We start from the raw sequence: 16,146 nt of genomic DNA on the forward strand, positions 1-16,146 counted from the left end.
ACATTCTTGGCCATCTGGCCAGTGATGTATATCGGACCAGTTATCCATAAGGAGATCCATGTACAGTATATAGTACATCCCTTTTATACATGGAGATCTCTGTCTGAACCAGCCACACAGATATGGGCTGTCTTCCTCCATATATGGGCATTCCTCTATGGAGTCCTGTTAGATATGGACTTAATATTGATTGACATCAGGGATCTCCATATATGGGCATAAAAGGGATTCTGTTAGAGTGGTTCCCATGACATCACAACATACAATATATTTTATGTCCATACATGGAAATCCCTATCTGAACCAGCCACACAGATATGGGCCATGTCTTGGCCATCTGGGCATTAATATATATCGATGACATCAGGGATCCTCATATATGGGCATTAAAGGGATTCAGGGGAATACCCAAATATGGACTTTTACATAGGTGATGTCACCTGTGATATCACCTGTGATGTCACAGTGATGTGTCAAGGGAACCAACCCATAGATTGTAAAAATGTGTACACACACGTCTACACACGGACAAGCTGTGACATTTCTCACGGTAAACTGCAACTTTCGGTCGCAGTTCAAAGTGGGGTCTGGGGACCCCCAGGGGTCCTCAATAGGGCTGTCACGATATGTCATTTTACATGACGATTAATTGTCGCTCAAATAATTGCGATTAACGATTTAATTGTGTATTTGTCGTTGACAATTACATTTTTGTTTGGCTTGAAGGCTTTGAAGTTGCACATGGTAGATATGACACATAACCTAAATATACAAAGAAATTACTGACATATTTGACAACTTTATACTTAAAAAATAACATTGATAGAAAATATTGATAGAAATAACAACGTGTTGATTTTAAAATCTGTCCTTTTTTTTAAAAAATCTGTCCTAATTGATAGAAATAACGTGTCGCGATGCGACGCGTTGTGAGCTTGTAGATCGGCTATTTCCACTATTTTTAACTTTAAAAAAGTATATATGAAAATGTTTCAAACATGGAAACCATTATGACGATTATGAAAAATAATCGCGATTATGTCAAATAATCGCGATTATGTCAAATAATCGCGATTAGACGATTATGTAATAATTGTGACAGCCCTAGTCCTCAAGGTTCCTTTGTACACTCTGAGAGTTAAGTGAACGCCGGGATAATGAATGTGTGAAGTACCAGAGAGGTCACACCTGCTACAGGGCTGTATGATAATCCCTGGGCTCCAAATTGAGGCTGAGATTTGCGCTGGTCTCAAATCAGTCCCAGGGATTACGGCTGGTTCTAGATGCATGACTCAAGGCCACGTTTTATTATCAAAGCCACACAGGCCCCCCTTCCTCCTCCTCGTACAATTAGGAAGACCCTGCAGGAACGTCTCTGCAACATCCACACTCTTCACAACATGGTAGCACTCATTCATCCCTTTTTCTTGACTAGGACAGGGGTTTTCAAAGTGGGTAACAGGGCACCCTGGGCTGCCGTGACGCCAGTCCAGGGGTGCCGCGAAATAATTTGATGATATATGGACTTTATTTGGACACTATTTAATATTTAGTGTCATTTTAAACTTGAAGTACAAAGTTATTTTCTGTGAGTTCTAACCAAAATGGCTATTATCTCAACGTTTTCCTCGCAACATAATCACTAAAATATCGTCACTGTTGGGCAGAAACCTCGTATTTCCAAGTTTCAAATGTGTACGTCTTTTGTTAAAGCAAAGCCCTGCTTCATCATACAAGACTGTCGCACAAAACTAGATGCGAGGCGTTGTGTGCTTGTAGATCTGCTGTTTTCACTAAATTTTTTAGATAATAAATACAAAACGAACGGTTTTGGACATACACGGTTTCCACCCGACAGCGACGATATGCTATAAATATAAGGTGCTGGGAGTGAAAATTTTAGGGGTGCCTCGGATTAAAGCAATATTTATGGGGTGTCCTGAGACAAAAAAAGTTTGGGAACCCCTGGACTAGGAGACGCCAGGTGTTACAAGGTGTTATACGCAACGCAAAGACAACAGCTGACAATTAGTTCACAGCACTTTACAGTGCCTCTCTGTGAGAGGGGATAAATCCTGAACACACAACTGCAGTACGTTGGCAGGGTTTTACTTGGTTGTCTGCTACACTAGATTGACCTTGACAGTAACATGATGACGATTTGCGGCCACAGACATTAATCTATGGCCTGACAGTGTGGCTTGGTGTTTTGCATCTCTCCCTCTCTCCAGAGAGTTCCAGGGTTTTTATCTTTTGTAGATTTAAAACTCTCCTGCTGTTTAGCTATGCTATAGTTCATATACCAGCTAACCTACATAACATCCATTAATTGACAGGTCAAATGTCACATTGCGGGCATCACAATAACCTGCTGTTCAGAGGAATTTATGCCTAAATGGAAGGAAGGGCCCCACAGATTGATTCCATCCAAACCTCAACATGTACATCTTTCTAAAGTATCCTGGAGCATGCTCTTCACCTCTAACGGCCATCGCACTCTATATACCAAAGACAACATGCCTTACAGGAGCATTTCAGTAGCAGTGTGTGTGAGGAGTGTTATACTGATTTAAGCTTTTTCACCTGCTGGTCAGTCTCAAGTCTACCTATCTCCCATCTCACCTACAGTACATAATACTGTGAGGCTGAACTGCATCTATTGTACATAAATATATATACCGTGAAGTTTTTAATTATACCGACCTGTTGCACATAGACTTCACACTGTGAAGTTATTTACAAAAAGTTAAAGTACAGTAGCTAATACGGGAAAATAATGCCATTGGTGTATACAATACACCAAACATTATGCACATGTACAGCTAAGGATGCTTTTTACATTTTCTTTGCTCTTTTGCCTTTTGCACTCTCTTTCTCTCCTAAGTCATTATTACTTTTATTTGTGCTATTTCTGCTTTATTTTATATATACCGACTGCATTGTCTGTAAGGAAGCCAAACAAAAATAAGTCTTAAGGTGGTTGCACACTGCTGCGTTTTTCGTTGCGAAATGCGTTTTTCAGGGCAAGGAGAGAGAGAGAGATAGAGAGAGCAAGGGACCGAGTGGTGCGCGAAACGGGCGGCAGTGTGCAAACGTGACTGACATAAAGTGAGCTTGATTTTTTCCCGAAATTCACTCCGATATTCGGCCCGAAAAACGCAGCAGTGTGCAACCACCTTTACTCTTATGTACTGTACCTGTACAAAAGACGTAACAATAAAGTACAACGTTGACCTTGAGCCACTTAAGCCTTATATTATACTTTGTTGTATCACAGTGTCACTATTTTTGAAAATGTTAAGATTTCGTTTTTTATAATCTACGCCTATAATTAATGACATGCCCAAGATAGGAACGGCTACCACCGCAAAGAAAATAGAGTGAGAGAGAGTGTGTGAGAGAGAGAGAGAGAGAGAGAGAGAGAGAGAGAGAGAGAGAGAGAGAGAGAGAGAGAAAACTGAATTCAAGGTTTCTGCTGACAGTAAATGTTCTATCTTTGTTTCAACAACAAAAGAACTGTGAGTCCTCATTGAATGTCATCGAGGGGCAATGCCAAGTCACTGTACGCCTGACTTCTTTATTATGCTTTAATCACCGTTCCTGCCAAACAAAGTGGCTGGGGGGAAGGTGGATTTATATCTATCTCTTAGTTGCATTTCGTTGTTGTCGGGTGGAAACCTCGTATCTCCAAGTTTTCAAATTTGTACGTTCTTTCGCAAAGTAAAGCCCTGCTTCATCATACAAGGCCGTCTCACAAAAGTAGTGAAAACAGCAGATCTACAAGCACACAACGCCTCGCACCGCGAGGCGTTGTGTGCTTGTAGATCGTCTGTTTTCACTAGTTTGAATCATTTTTAAATGATAAATGCAAAACTAACGGTTTTGGACATACAAGGTTTTCACCTTGAAAAAAGCTGAACAAAGGATCTACCTACTAGCTTGTCCAATCAGTCTTTGGAGGAGGACAATGCAGATGCAGAGTAGCAGCAGCAGCAGCAGCAGCAGGACAATAGCGGCCAGAGTGGCTGTGGCTGCCAACAGGACAGTGCAGTCATCTCCCTTCTCCTGCAGCACCTCTGCCACTGCAAACGCAAGGTCACATCATTCTTTTACCCAAGAAGTGCTGAAACACTGCTGCTGGTACACTGAAAGCATGAGCTTGTAGTTTTTTTTATGCTACGCTGTTGCACGACAAATTATAAAGGTTGTGCGTAGGGCTGCACGATTACGGCCAAAATGATTATCAAGATTTTTCTGATCAGGATTGAGACCACGATTATATATAAAAATTATTCACTGAAAAGAAGATTTATTTAATTAAATTGTCACATAGACACAACTCTGCTTTCACATTCATGTTGCTACTGTACATTCCTACTAATGTGAATACGAATAAGTTACTACGTTACTTAACACTAAGTTAAATCAAAGAGCACTGCTTTCACTTTTACATTGTGCTAATTAACACATCAATAAATGTCAATCAGACGATCATGATCGTTTAATTGTAGGAAGCCAAAATCGTGATCACGACTAAAATTTGATTAATTGTCTAGCCTAAGTTGCAGGTTATAGAGGTCCCTCCTATGGTAGGTTGAGCTATTGTGAAAAGAAAGAAAGAAAGAAAGAAAGAAAGAAAGAAAGAAAGAAAGTCGTGTTAATTAAGAAACTAATAAACTGGGTCTGTAGTTTGGCAGCACCACTGTTCCTGTCAGATGCATGTGCATGTGCATGTGTGGAGGAGTCTAGACCGGTGCAGCTCTTGCTGTGTTTTCTAAAGAGCACTCTCACCCACGGTGAGGCGAACGCCACTGGTCAGAGGTTGATGAAGAGCAGACACAGAGGCCAGACACTCCACATGAGAGCTCTCTGCTGCCTGCACGCTGAGGCTACTGTTCACACTGAAGAGGCCATCTGTAGACACTTCACTGCTGACGTTGTATTCACCCTGGTCCACCTCCACAACACAGTGCACATTATTATTATGACAGGGAGTGATTAACCAGAGCCATGATTATAATAACAGCATGACACGTGTTGAGTATGACAAACAACTGTATAGTTTATGAATTGTGTGTGCTGCTGAAAACAGAGAGACAACATGAAACATCCATGTTTAGCATGAACACTTTATAAACGTTAAGGATGTCCATAATTACAACACCAGAGGCAGTGCCACAGATCACGTTCAACCCAGAGTCAACTCAAAGAAAGGGTCAAACTCGTTCTTCTGCTATACCACAAAAATGTGGAATGCCTTACCGAAGGCCATAAAGGAGTGTGGATCACTAGCATCCTTTAAAATTGCCCTGAAAAACCACTTACAGGCAGCAGCTGTTCGCAACTGGTAAAAACCTAGCACAACCCTACCCTCCCCTCCCCTGCGCCTTCATTGTATATACTTACTGTTTGTTTAGACTTACTGTTTTCTTTTTTTTTCCTTTTCTTTACATATCTACTGCATAGTACTGTGTTCTATTTGTCTGTCATCCAATGTTATATGAGATACTTAAATGGTTTCCTGTTGAAATAAGCTTAGTCTTTTCATGGATCTCCTTTTAGTAGACCTTGTACCAGTGAACTGTACCGTCATGAAACTGTACATTTTCCTATGCAAACTTCTAATAAAGCCTTCAATCAATCAAAATGTGCCAAAGGATACATTTTGCTTGTTTAGCATGAAATGTCCTAAACAAGCTGTGCTGTGACCACAGACAAGTACTCCTGTACGATAATTTTGTGACTGAGGTACCTGTGTTTTTTGAGGGTTTGAGAGGTTTCAAGTAGGCTACATTAACTATGAAACTGACAATGCCACATTCATGGGGATTCATTGATTAAAATAAAAAAAAGAGTAAGTGCTACACAATGGAAAGATTACATGATGATGATGATGATGATGATGATGATGATGAAGACATTTACCTTTTTTTCCTTGTTGAATGAAAATTCAAAATGGACACAGGAATGTAATAATATTTCATTCTTATCCTACTGTTGCACTGTACAGTTTACAGTTTAGGCATTTAGCAGACGCTTTTAATCCAAAGCGACAGTACTGTATAATGAATGGGATGTTCCAGGTTGTATGATTGATGCAGCAATGTTTTACCTCTCTGTCATTCAGCAGCCATGCCAGCCGGGGGTTTGGGAACCATCCTTCTGCTTGACACTCAAAGAGGAGCCACTCGCCCCTCAGAGCTGTCCTGTTGTCCCCTAAGACTTCCACACTGCCCCTCTCTGAAAGAAAAATCACACCAGTGTGAACTGAGCGGTGGTGTCCATTAATTTCAAGGCTGTATGTGTGTGTGTGTGTGTGTGTGTGTGTGTGTGTGTGTGTGTGTGTGTGTGTGTGTGTGTGTGTGTGTGTGTGTGTGTGTGTGTGTGTGCGTACGTGCGTGCGTGCGTGCGTGCGTGCGTGCGTGCGTGCATGCATCCATGTACATTTCAAGGCTGCTCAACCGCACCTCTCTGGTCACCCAGCGGTACTCAGGCTACATACAGACACACATGCATACATACACAGATACACACATGGCCACGCTATGGAGACGGTGTGACCACCGCTCAAAAACACATACCGTAGCAAAGTTGATGTAAGCAAGCTCTGAAGACTTTAGCTCAGTGGTTTTCAAAGGAGTCAATTGGAAAGGAGAAAAACATATATAAAATAATACATAATTTCATTTCAAATGTAATTTAATCGGCTATTATCTCTATTCTGGGCATTTCATAACAGGGTTATGGTTATTTGGGTGTCCTTGGTATGGAAATGTTTGGGAACCACTGCGGGTGTGTGTGTGTGTGTGTGTGTGTGTGTGTGTGTGTGTGTGTGTGTGCGTGCGTGCGTGCGTGCGTGCGTGCGTGCGTGCGTGCGTGCGTGCGTGCGTGCGTGCGTGCATGCGTTAGGGGTGGGCGATATGGAAAAATACAATATCACGATATTTTCCCAAGCTGTATCACGATACACGATTTTATCACGATTCTTTTTCACGTTGGTTTTTATGGTTATTTTTCAAGTTACTTGACAACAAACTCTCTGGGTTCCTTTTGGGAGGTCTAAATTGAACTTTACAAGTATGTAACTCTGACAGTATACAAATGAAACCAAATGGACTCTTACGGGTCCATTCGGTTCCATTTGTATACTGTCAGAGTTAGGTGGAGACCTTGACATTTTAAAGTTTGAGAACTTCTGATTTAGACCAAAATGCAGGTTTAAATTGAATTCTGCAATGAATCTCTGTATTAACGATTAAACAGGATTTTTATAAGGCTCCCTCAATTGTATCACGATATATAGTTGGGTAGAAAATGGCAGTTCCGTGACCGTTGAGAGCAAAGGTCCGTTTCTCAATGGATTTGTCATCTAGGAGGGTTATTAAACAAATTTGGCCGGGGTGTCTTTTTTAAAATGGCTGGGAAAATGTTTGAGAGCTAGGGTAATTTTCAGTCTCACTACACTATAAAGGCAAAAATGACTCCCAAAAAAATCTGCTTTAAGTGGGATGTGAGGGGTCAAACTAGGGGTTTTTAATTATTCTGAATCCATTGCAAGCATTTGTTTTGCATGAAAAACATTCCTTGGGCTAAAAACGGACCCCAAAAGACTGTGAATATTGATGACTCATCACTAAACCATCGTATTGTGGGGCCATTTCTTGCACAAGGAATGTTTTTCATGCCAAACAAATGCTTGCAATGGATTCAGAATAATTAAAACCTCCTAGTTTGACCCCTCACATCCCACTTAAAGCAGATTTTTTGGGAGTCATTCACTTACTATACACTACACTATAAAGGAAGAAATGATGACTCCCAAAGAATCTGCTTTAAGTGGGATGTGAGGGGTCAAACTAGGGGTTATTAATTATTCTGAATCCATTGCAAGCATTTGTTTGGCATGAAAAACATTCCTTGGGCAAGAAATGACCCCACAATACGATGGTTTAGTGATGAGTCATCAATTTTCACAGCCTTTTGGGGTCCGTTTTTAGCCCAAGGAATGTTTTTCATGCAAAACAAATGCTTGCAATGAATTCAGAATAATTAAAAACCCCTAGTTTAACCCCTCACATCCCACTTAAAGCAGATCTTTTGGGAGTCATTTTTGCCTTAGTGTAGTGTATAGCAAGTGAATGAGACTGAAAATTACCCTAGCTCTCAAACATTTTCCCAGCCATTTTAAAAAAGACACCCCGGACAAATTTGTTTAATAACCCTCCTAGATGACAAATCCATTGAGAAACGGACCTTTGCTCTCCACGGTCACGGAACTGCCATTTTCGACCCAACTAATATACGATACCTTTGAAAAGGCATATCGTGGAGACATTGTATCGTCTCAACGATAATTATCACCATATCGCCCACCCCTAGCGTGCGTGCGTACTTGTGTGCGTACATGTGCATGCATGCAACTGTGGGTGTGTGTATCTCTCTTGATAAGATAAGAATTATGATACATAATTCTATGTTTGTGTATGAAGCTCATATGACCATAAGGTTATATATTATGAACTGAGCGTACAGTATAGAGACCACATTTTGGTCGGATACTGTAGGGCTCAGGCTATTAGATTACAGGTCATAATAACTTTGGCTGCCCTGAATGTAATCATGCTTTGATATACTGTGATACTATGATATAAGTCACTAGTGGTGGAATATTACCAACACTACGTGGCACTTTCTTCCTGTTATTTCCTTGTTATGATATGGGAACGAATCAATGAGTTCCTACTACTTCCTTGTTATGATATGGGAACGAATCAATGAGTTCCACGCTTCTTACTGTCATAAACTGTATGTCTTTATATACATGTTTTCCTCCATCTTGGAGGAGAGAGAGATTTAGAAAGCTGCCGCTATGGTACGCTCACTGTCTGTCTCCTCTGTCTGACTCCTCTCAAAATACAGCAATCTATGGACTGTCCTTTGGCTCGTGTCTCTTATTTTGGTTATGGATTTTATCCATAATCCATATTTATTTAACATTAATAACTTACATTTCAATGGTCCATCGTAGCCGCATACAGTTTGTCAACATTGGCCGACTGAGGGATAAGTGTTCAGGCTGTTAGCCATTTAAAGTTCACTCTCTCCCCCGGTGGAACAATGTTGCAACACGTATGAAAAAGTACCAGCCAGGGAAATCTCTACATTGCTGCATTTTCAGACAAAGGTTTTTATTGGACAACAGTGTTATCTGAGTTTTGGATTAATGTGGACCCGCGTGGACATCCATCAGCACCGGACCGTGTGACGAAGGGTTGGATATCTCCACCGATGTTCTCCGAGTGCGGTGCTTTGGGATCTCCACGCCTGGCAAATTCCTAAGTTGATTAAGATAAGTACATATTTACTTAATCCCTGTAACGTGTCGTGTCTTTGAATTTTGAATTAACGATGTCAATGTTTTGATAATTGAGAAGATTTGTGAATTATGTTCCCCCTCCGTCTGGAGGAGTCCGATAGCTCCTAATAATGTTTTGGTTTGACACGCGTCGTAAATTAACCCCAATCTACTAGATACAGAATGGTCGTAAATCTCTTTGTTTCATCTTACAACGTTTCAAGGTGGTGATCAACACCTTAAATCTATTTTTATCTATTTCTCTGGTCTCTCCCTCTCATTGACAGGAGGATTAGTAGAGACAAATATTTTCAGACTTAACTTTTTCGGTACAGTCGTTGTCTTTTGTCTGGACCCACAAGTAAATTTGCAACTCATCTTGTTGAATGGTCATTATATGTTTTGCTTTAGCCTAGGGCGAGGTCTGCAGGCATGTATTTTCTAAATCGGCCTGCTGAACCATTTGTTTGTACTTCTAGTCAGCCTGAATTAACGTGTACTCAGTATGTGAGTGCATGTGTTTGACTGTCTGCTAGAATAACACCTGCCTGCCAAGGTCAGATTGTTTTTGTGTGTCTGCTATCTGTTATGGGAACATGACCTCCTTTCTCCTATTTTTCGTAAACATTCTGATTGTTTACTGTCTTAAGTATTTTGTTGATGTTCTGTCTGTCTTGTTATGAATACATTTTAGAAAAGACTTCATTACCCATAAATCTCTGTTGGGAACGTCATGTTCCCTGGTTACCATAACAACCAAATTAGACCCCATTGTTGAGAAGGACACAAGGTCGCTTCTCGCCCCTGAGGCGTATTACTTATCACTGACAGTTTCAACTGTCCCTCTCCCCTGTGCCCACTGCTACTGTACTGTACTGTAGTGTATGATTTAAAGCTCTTTTCATTGATTTAAATAATTTAAATTATTTTATTTAACTTTTACAACTTGTTGTAAAAAAGGGGGGAGTTTAAGGATTAATATATTTTAATTTTGATTTGTTTTTGATTAATTTAATTTGGTTTTTCATTGATTTATGATTTCAATTTGAAACTTAATTTGAAATATTTCTGTTTCAACATGGGCTGAGATGGAGCGGAGAGAGGAATGCAGTGTGGGGAAGGAATCGGGTCACCGGAATCACCACGACTGAGGCGGGGTGCAGACGAACCACCACCTGAGAGAGGCCAGGACAGTGCATGCCAATCCACCGCAGAGGCACGAGTGATCGTGCCTGGTCGGTGAGTTTCTGTTGCACTGTTGTCATGCCATGTAGTAGTACAAACGCTACCTGAAGAATTAAGTTGTCTTGAACAAATAAACTGGCCAAAGGTTCTCTGCTCCGTAGGAAACACCTGAAAGAAGAGACCCAGAAGAAACCACAGCATCTGCATGTCCTCACCGCCGTCTCTCCATGCCCCACCATCATCATCATCATCATCATCATCATCATCATCGTCACCACCGTCATCATCGTTTTCATTTTTCATTCTTTATTTTTATCTGTTTATTCAATTTTAATTCTGTCTTCATTCATCTGTAAAAAACGATGAAATATTTTTATTTGGTGTCATATTTCTTTAACTTTAAGGATTTATTACAGTTCCCTTTAAAAAAAAATATTTCAGTCCTTTTTGAAAATTTGAATTTCTAAATATTATTAAAGTCTTCATAATATTATTATTATTATTACCCTGATAAAATGTTTAATATGGAGGTCATATGAACCTCATACAAAAATTAAAATGATAGATTGATAAGATAAGAATTATGATACATAATTCTATGTTTGTGTATGAAGCTCATATGACCATAAGGTTATATATTATGAACTGAGCGTACAGTATAGAGACCACATTTTGGTCGGATACTGTAGGGCTCAGGCTATTAGATTACAGGTCATAATAACTTTGGCTGCCCTGAATGTAATCATGCTTTGATATACTGTGATACTATGATATAAGTCACTAGTGGTGGAATATTACCAACACTACATGGCACTTTCTTCCTGTTATTTCCTTGTTATGATATGGGAACGAATCAATGAGTTCCTACTACTTCCTTGTTATGATATGGGAACGAATCAATGAGTTCCACGCTTCTTACTGTCATAAACTGTATGTCTTTATATACATGTTTTCCTCCATCTTGGAGGAGAGAGAGATTTAGAAAGCTACCCCTATGGTACGCTCACTGTTTGTCTTCCTTGTCTGCTCTCTTAAAATACAGCAATCTAAGATTCAGTCCTTTGGTCTCTTTGTCTTATTTTAATTATGGATTTATAGATCCATACTTGTTTAACATTAATATTAATTTACATTTCATCTCTGTGTATTGGCACATTTGTAAAAAAAAGAATAATAATAATCCCTGCATATGCTTGTGTATCTGAGTTTATGAATGTAGACATGAATGGGGGAAAATTGATGAATTTCATCAAAAGAAATGCTGCGCTTTAATTAAAATGCATGCACTTTTGTGACCATGTACCCTAAAATGAACAGAGCCTCTTCAGTTGAGCCTGTTCACTTGCAGAGGACAGATTGCATTCTTCCCACAGTGATTGATCATCTGTCTCAAAGTCTCAACTGGCTAACAAATGCCTCTCTCTTCCCCTCTATCTCCTACCCTGCCAGCCAAATAAGCCACTTAGAGGCCTAGCTGGGTGATAGCTCATATGTGAAGCCTATTGTCTGTCAGAGTGAAAGGCAGTGGATGCAACAGACAATTGCTATAGACAGAGAGATAATTACGGAAGCTTCTGCGCTTTTGTCTAACCAAATGACATGTCTGTGTTGATTTAGGCAAAACGCCCTGGATGCTCTGTGTGTGTGTGTGTTATTGCTTGCCCCATATTCCCCTAAGGAGGCCTTCATTTGATGTCTGATTTACCCTCATCATGAAGATATGATCAACTTAACGGTATAGCTTCATGTTCTGAGAAACCCTGGCTCTAGGACATGCACTGCAAAATCTCAAGTGCTAATTGTACCTTTACGGGTCTATTCCTACACTTAAATTAACAGTCAGGACTTTTGTGGTACTAGTCTTAGCAGCTGTTAGCAAATCTCGATGCCAGCGGGCAGGTGCGTCACAAGGGGGGGGGGGAGTGGGACTGAGTTACTAGGGCCCAAGGTGGAGGGGCCTTCATTATTTTATACTTTAGCTATTGAAAAATAGCAGATCTACAAGCTCACAGCACGGCACTCTGCACTGAGTGCCACGCTGCGAGCTTGTAGATCTGCTATTTTTGAAAAGTCGTGAAAATGTGTGCAAATCTTTGAATATATGTATTTTTTAAGCAAACATTTGTAACTCAAATTTTGATTCTGGGTGGTCCATGGAACTAAATATTTTGAGATGGGGGTCCGTGGCCAAATTCATATCATTTTGGGGGTCCTTGACATGAAAAGGTTTGAGCACCACTGACATAAAAACATAGGTTTTTCAAAAAACCTTCAAAGACTTGCACAAATTTTCACGAATTTTAAAAAATAGCAGATCTACAAGCTCGCAGCGCGGCACTCGTTGCCGTGCTGTGAGCTTGTATATCTGCTATTTTTCAATAGTTAAAGCACCCAGGGCCCAGAATTTGGTGCGACACCCCTGCCAGCGGGTAAAGGTTGGAGTGGGACCAACCGTCCTATTTGCATCGTCCGATGGAGGGCTGATCACGCTGGCCAATCACAGCTGATTGATACATCTGAATAGAGATAGGCACTCCTTACAACCTCAGCAACTCTGCGCCAACTCCACCCCAAAAAGGTCCATAAGTGATTCTCGGGAATAGGTCTCCTAAGGTTCAGTTAATCACAGGCACAGCAAAGCCCTGCCCCCTTTGGGCTGCGGCAGCGCTGTGGCTCTGCGTGCGTGCGTGAGTGTGTGTGTGTGTGTGTGTGTGTGCGTGCGTGCGTGCGTGCGTGCGTGTGTGTGTCTATGCAGGGGACTGAGGGGCACCCACCCAGCTCCCCTGTCCCCCTCCCCCCACCCCCACCCCCGTCCTGCTAATGGCAGTGATTCGTCAGCAGAAGCCCTCGGAGGGGAAATTGCTGCGTTGAGTGCGACGTTTAATCTGGGAGAGGTACAGCCTTCTGCTCTGATGGGTATTATTCTACACGCTTCTCTGCTGCATTGCTGTACGTCGTGTGTGAGTGTGTGTGTGTGTGTGTGTGTGTGTGTGTGTGTGTGTGTGTGTGTGTGTGTGTGTGTGTAGGGGGGGGGGCACAAGCATATGTGGGTGTGAATTATTCTGATTATTATTCATTCATTATTCTGCTCATTATTCTCACTAGAAGCTCGGCGCCGAGCATCTAGTCGGCGCCCTGGCCAACTCGGGAACAATGTAAATAGGGGATGAATGCCCCGCCCTTTAATGCAAACCCCATTATACCTGTTGTCATAGGATCTGTTTTGACCATCTGTTTGGTGTGTCCATTTATGCCCATGGCTTGTGAGATGCGTCGGTTATCTCCATATATAGAGATTCAACACGTGCAAAGTACAGGAGTGATGTCAGAATGAGTCAGCAGAAGTGATGTCAGAATGCCCATATGCCCATATATGGAGATCTCTGTATCTGTGTCCCCTTTATGCCCATATACGGAGATTGCATCCATTTTATGTCACAATGAGTCAGCGCTTGCGCCGATACATCCATTTATGCCCATATTGTCATGGTCTGCCTCTCCACAGACCATGTCCCCACTTCGACCACTCCCACATTCCATTCCATCTCACAGCCCCAGTTACTCACCTGACTTCACTCCCTCATCAGCCCAGTGCCATGCCCATTCCACACCTGTGAACACTTGTGCAATCACCCTGCTCACTATATAACTGGACTCAATGCAAACACACATTGTCAGTTCATAACTCTACCTGTCACCATGATGTTCCTGTGCAACCTGTTGTCATGATGTTCCTGCCTTGCTCCTTTAATGCCATGGTCTACTTCATGTAAGGTTTGCTTATTGCTTCATTAAATACTTTAAAAGTCTACTTGGTTTGTTGTGGCTCTGCTTCCGGGTTCTTCTGCTCTTCATCCGTGACAGTATGAACTGACCACTAATATGAACCCAGCAGAGTTACAACTTTTTAAGAGGAAGGTGGTGGACTTTGAGAATGCTGTTGATTGTCTCTTGGCCTCTCCACCTAACCTGCGTGCTGTACATCTAAAGGAGATTTCTATCCAGCAACAGTGGTTTAAAGAGCGGCCATGGGTTAGTCATTTTGTTCCCCATTTGAATGTGGTCTGTGAGAGACTTAAGAACTTTGAGACTAGCTCACAACATGTTTTCCAGCCAGCTTCTCAAACTATTAGGCTAGGAGTGATGGGCCTGCAACCCACTAGCCCTGTTGCTAACCAGCAGAAATTCCAGTATGTTGACCTTCTTTCGTATATTCAAAGTCGTGTTCAAATTCCTGTGTATCCTGACCCAGTCAAAGAATCGAAATTGGGCACGAGTCTGGCTCGGGGAGGTCCCCATAATTCCAACAAACGGGGCAATATCTCCCAGGGTCTTTTAGCCACCAAGCCCACTCAGCCAGCAGCTATCCAGCCAGCTAGCTTTCAGCTTGCTAGCTTTCAATTGACTAGCAACCAGCATGATAGCAACCAGCATGCTAGCAACCAGCCCCCACCTACAGATCCATTAGAGGGGTCTCGTTTGGCCATTCGTGTGGGGAACCACGGGCCTGCCAGGAAAAGGCGTGGTCGCCATTGTTCCCCACGGCACCAGGAACACGTGCTGCCCAGTATCTACAAACCTCCACTGCCAGAGCTCGTACTGCCCAGCGTGTCGGAGCCAGAGCTCGTCCTGTCCAACACCTCGGAGCCAGAGTCCGTCCTGGAGCCCAGTCTGCCTGCGCCCTCTGCATCCTCATCGGCTGTATCTGCTGCTGACCTGCCAGAGCCCTTGCCAGCCATCTTCCTAGATGAGCTGCCTGCGCCCTCTGCCCCCACAGCATCCCTGTCGGCCGATGACCTACCAGAGCCCTTGTCAGTCAGCTCCACTGGGGACCTGTGTATGTCCGAGGTCATGGAAGGCCTGGTCCTTGGCTTTCTGTTCAGCTGCTTCCTGCTCTATCCGTCCTCTGGGGTCCAGTCTCCAGAGTCTCCAGCGCCGTCTGGGGTCACGTCTACAGAGTCTGCTCCAGAGTCTGCAGCGTCGTCTGGGGTCCTGTCTACAGAGTCTGCAGCGTTGTCTGGGGTCCCGTCTTCAACGGCATCTGGGGTCCTGTCTCCAGAGTCTGCCGAGTTGCCAGCGGCCCAGTCTACAATGCCACCGCCTCCAGCACCTGCTCCGCTTCCAGCACCTGCGGCATCCCTGTTGCCGCCTCCAGCACCTGCTCCGCTTCTAGCACCTGCGGCGTCCCTGGTGCAGCCTCCAGCACCTGTGTCGCTGCCTCATGCACCTGCGTCACTGCCTCCACAGCTTGCAGCATCACTGGCGTCGCTTGCAGCATCCCTGGCATCGGTTGCAGCATCCCTGCCATCGCCTCCACAGCCTGCAGCATCCCTGGCGTCGCTTCCAGAGCCTGCTGCATCACCTCCAGAGCCTGCTGTGTCGCCTCCAGAGCATGCAGCATCTGTGTCGCCTCCAGAACCTGCTGCGTCGCCTCCAGAGCCTGCTGCGTCGCCTCCAGAGCCTGCTGCGTCACCTCCAGAGCCTGCTGCATCGCCTCCAGAGCCTGCAGCATCCCTGGCACCGCTTCCAGAGCCTGCAGGATCCCTGGTGTCACCTACAGCATCTGCAGCATCGCCTTCAGAGTACTCATCTCCTGATGTCTCCTG

General features: G+C 43.0%; 1 protein-coding gene across 5 annotated transcripts in view; it reads right to left on the minus strand.

Moving 5' to 3' along the window:
- Window positions 1–16,146, minus strand: part of igsf5b (immunoglobulin superfamily, member 5b) — a 36,274-nt gene that overhangs the window by 9,500 nt on the left and 10,628 nt on the right. For all 5 annotated transcript variants that reach the window (XM_080731572.1, XM_080731574.1, XM_080731573.1 and 2 more), the window contains exons 4-6: window positions 6,113–6,240; window positions 4,792–4,957; window positions 3,936–4,082 (exon numbers count right to left, since the gene is read on the minus strand). In XM_080731572.1, coding sequence (XP_080587698.1) covers window positions 3,936–4,082; window positions 4,792–4,957; window positions 6,113–6,240 — 441 coding nt within the window. The remainder of the gene's footprint in view (window positions 1–3,935; window positions 4,083–4,791; window positions 4,958–6,112; window positions 6,241–16,146) is intronic.

This window comes from Nannobrachium achirus, assembly GCF_963921795.1.
Source record: "Nannobrachium achirus genome assembly, chromosome: 8".
Classification (NCBI taxonomy): Eukaryota; Metazoa; Chordata; class Actinopteri; order Myctophiformes; family Myctophidae; genus Nannobrachium; species Nannobrachium achirus.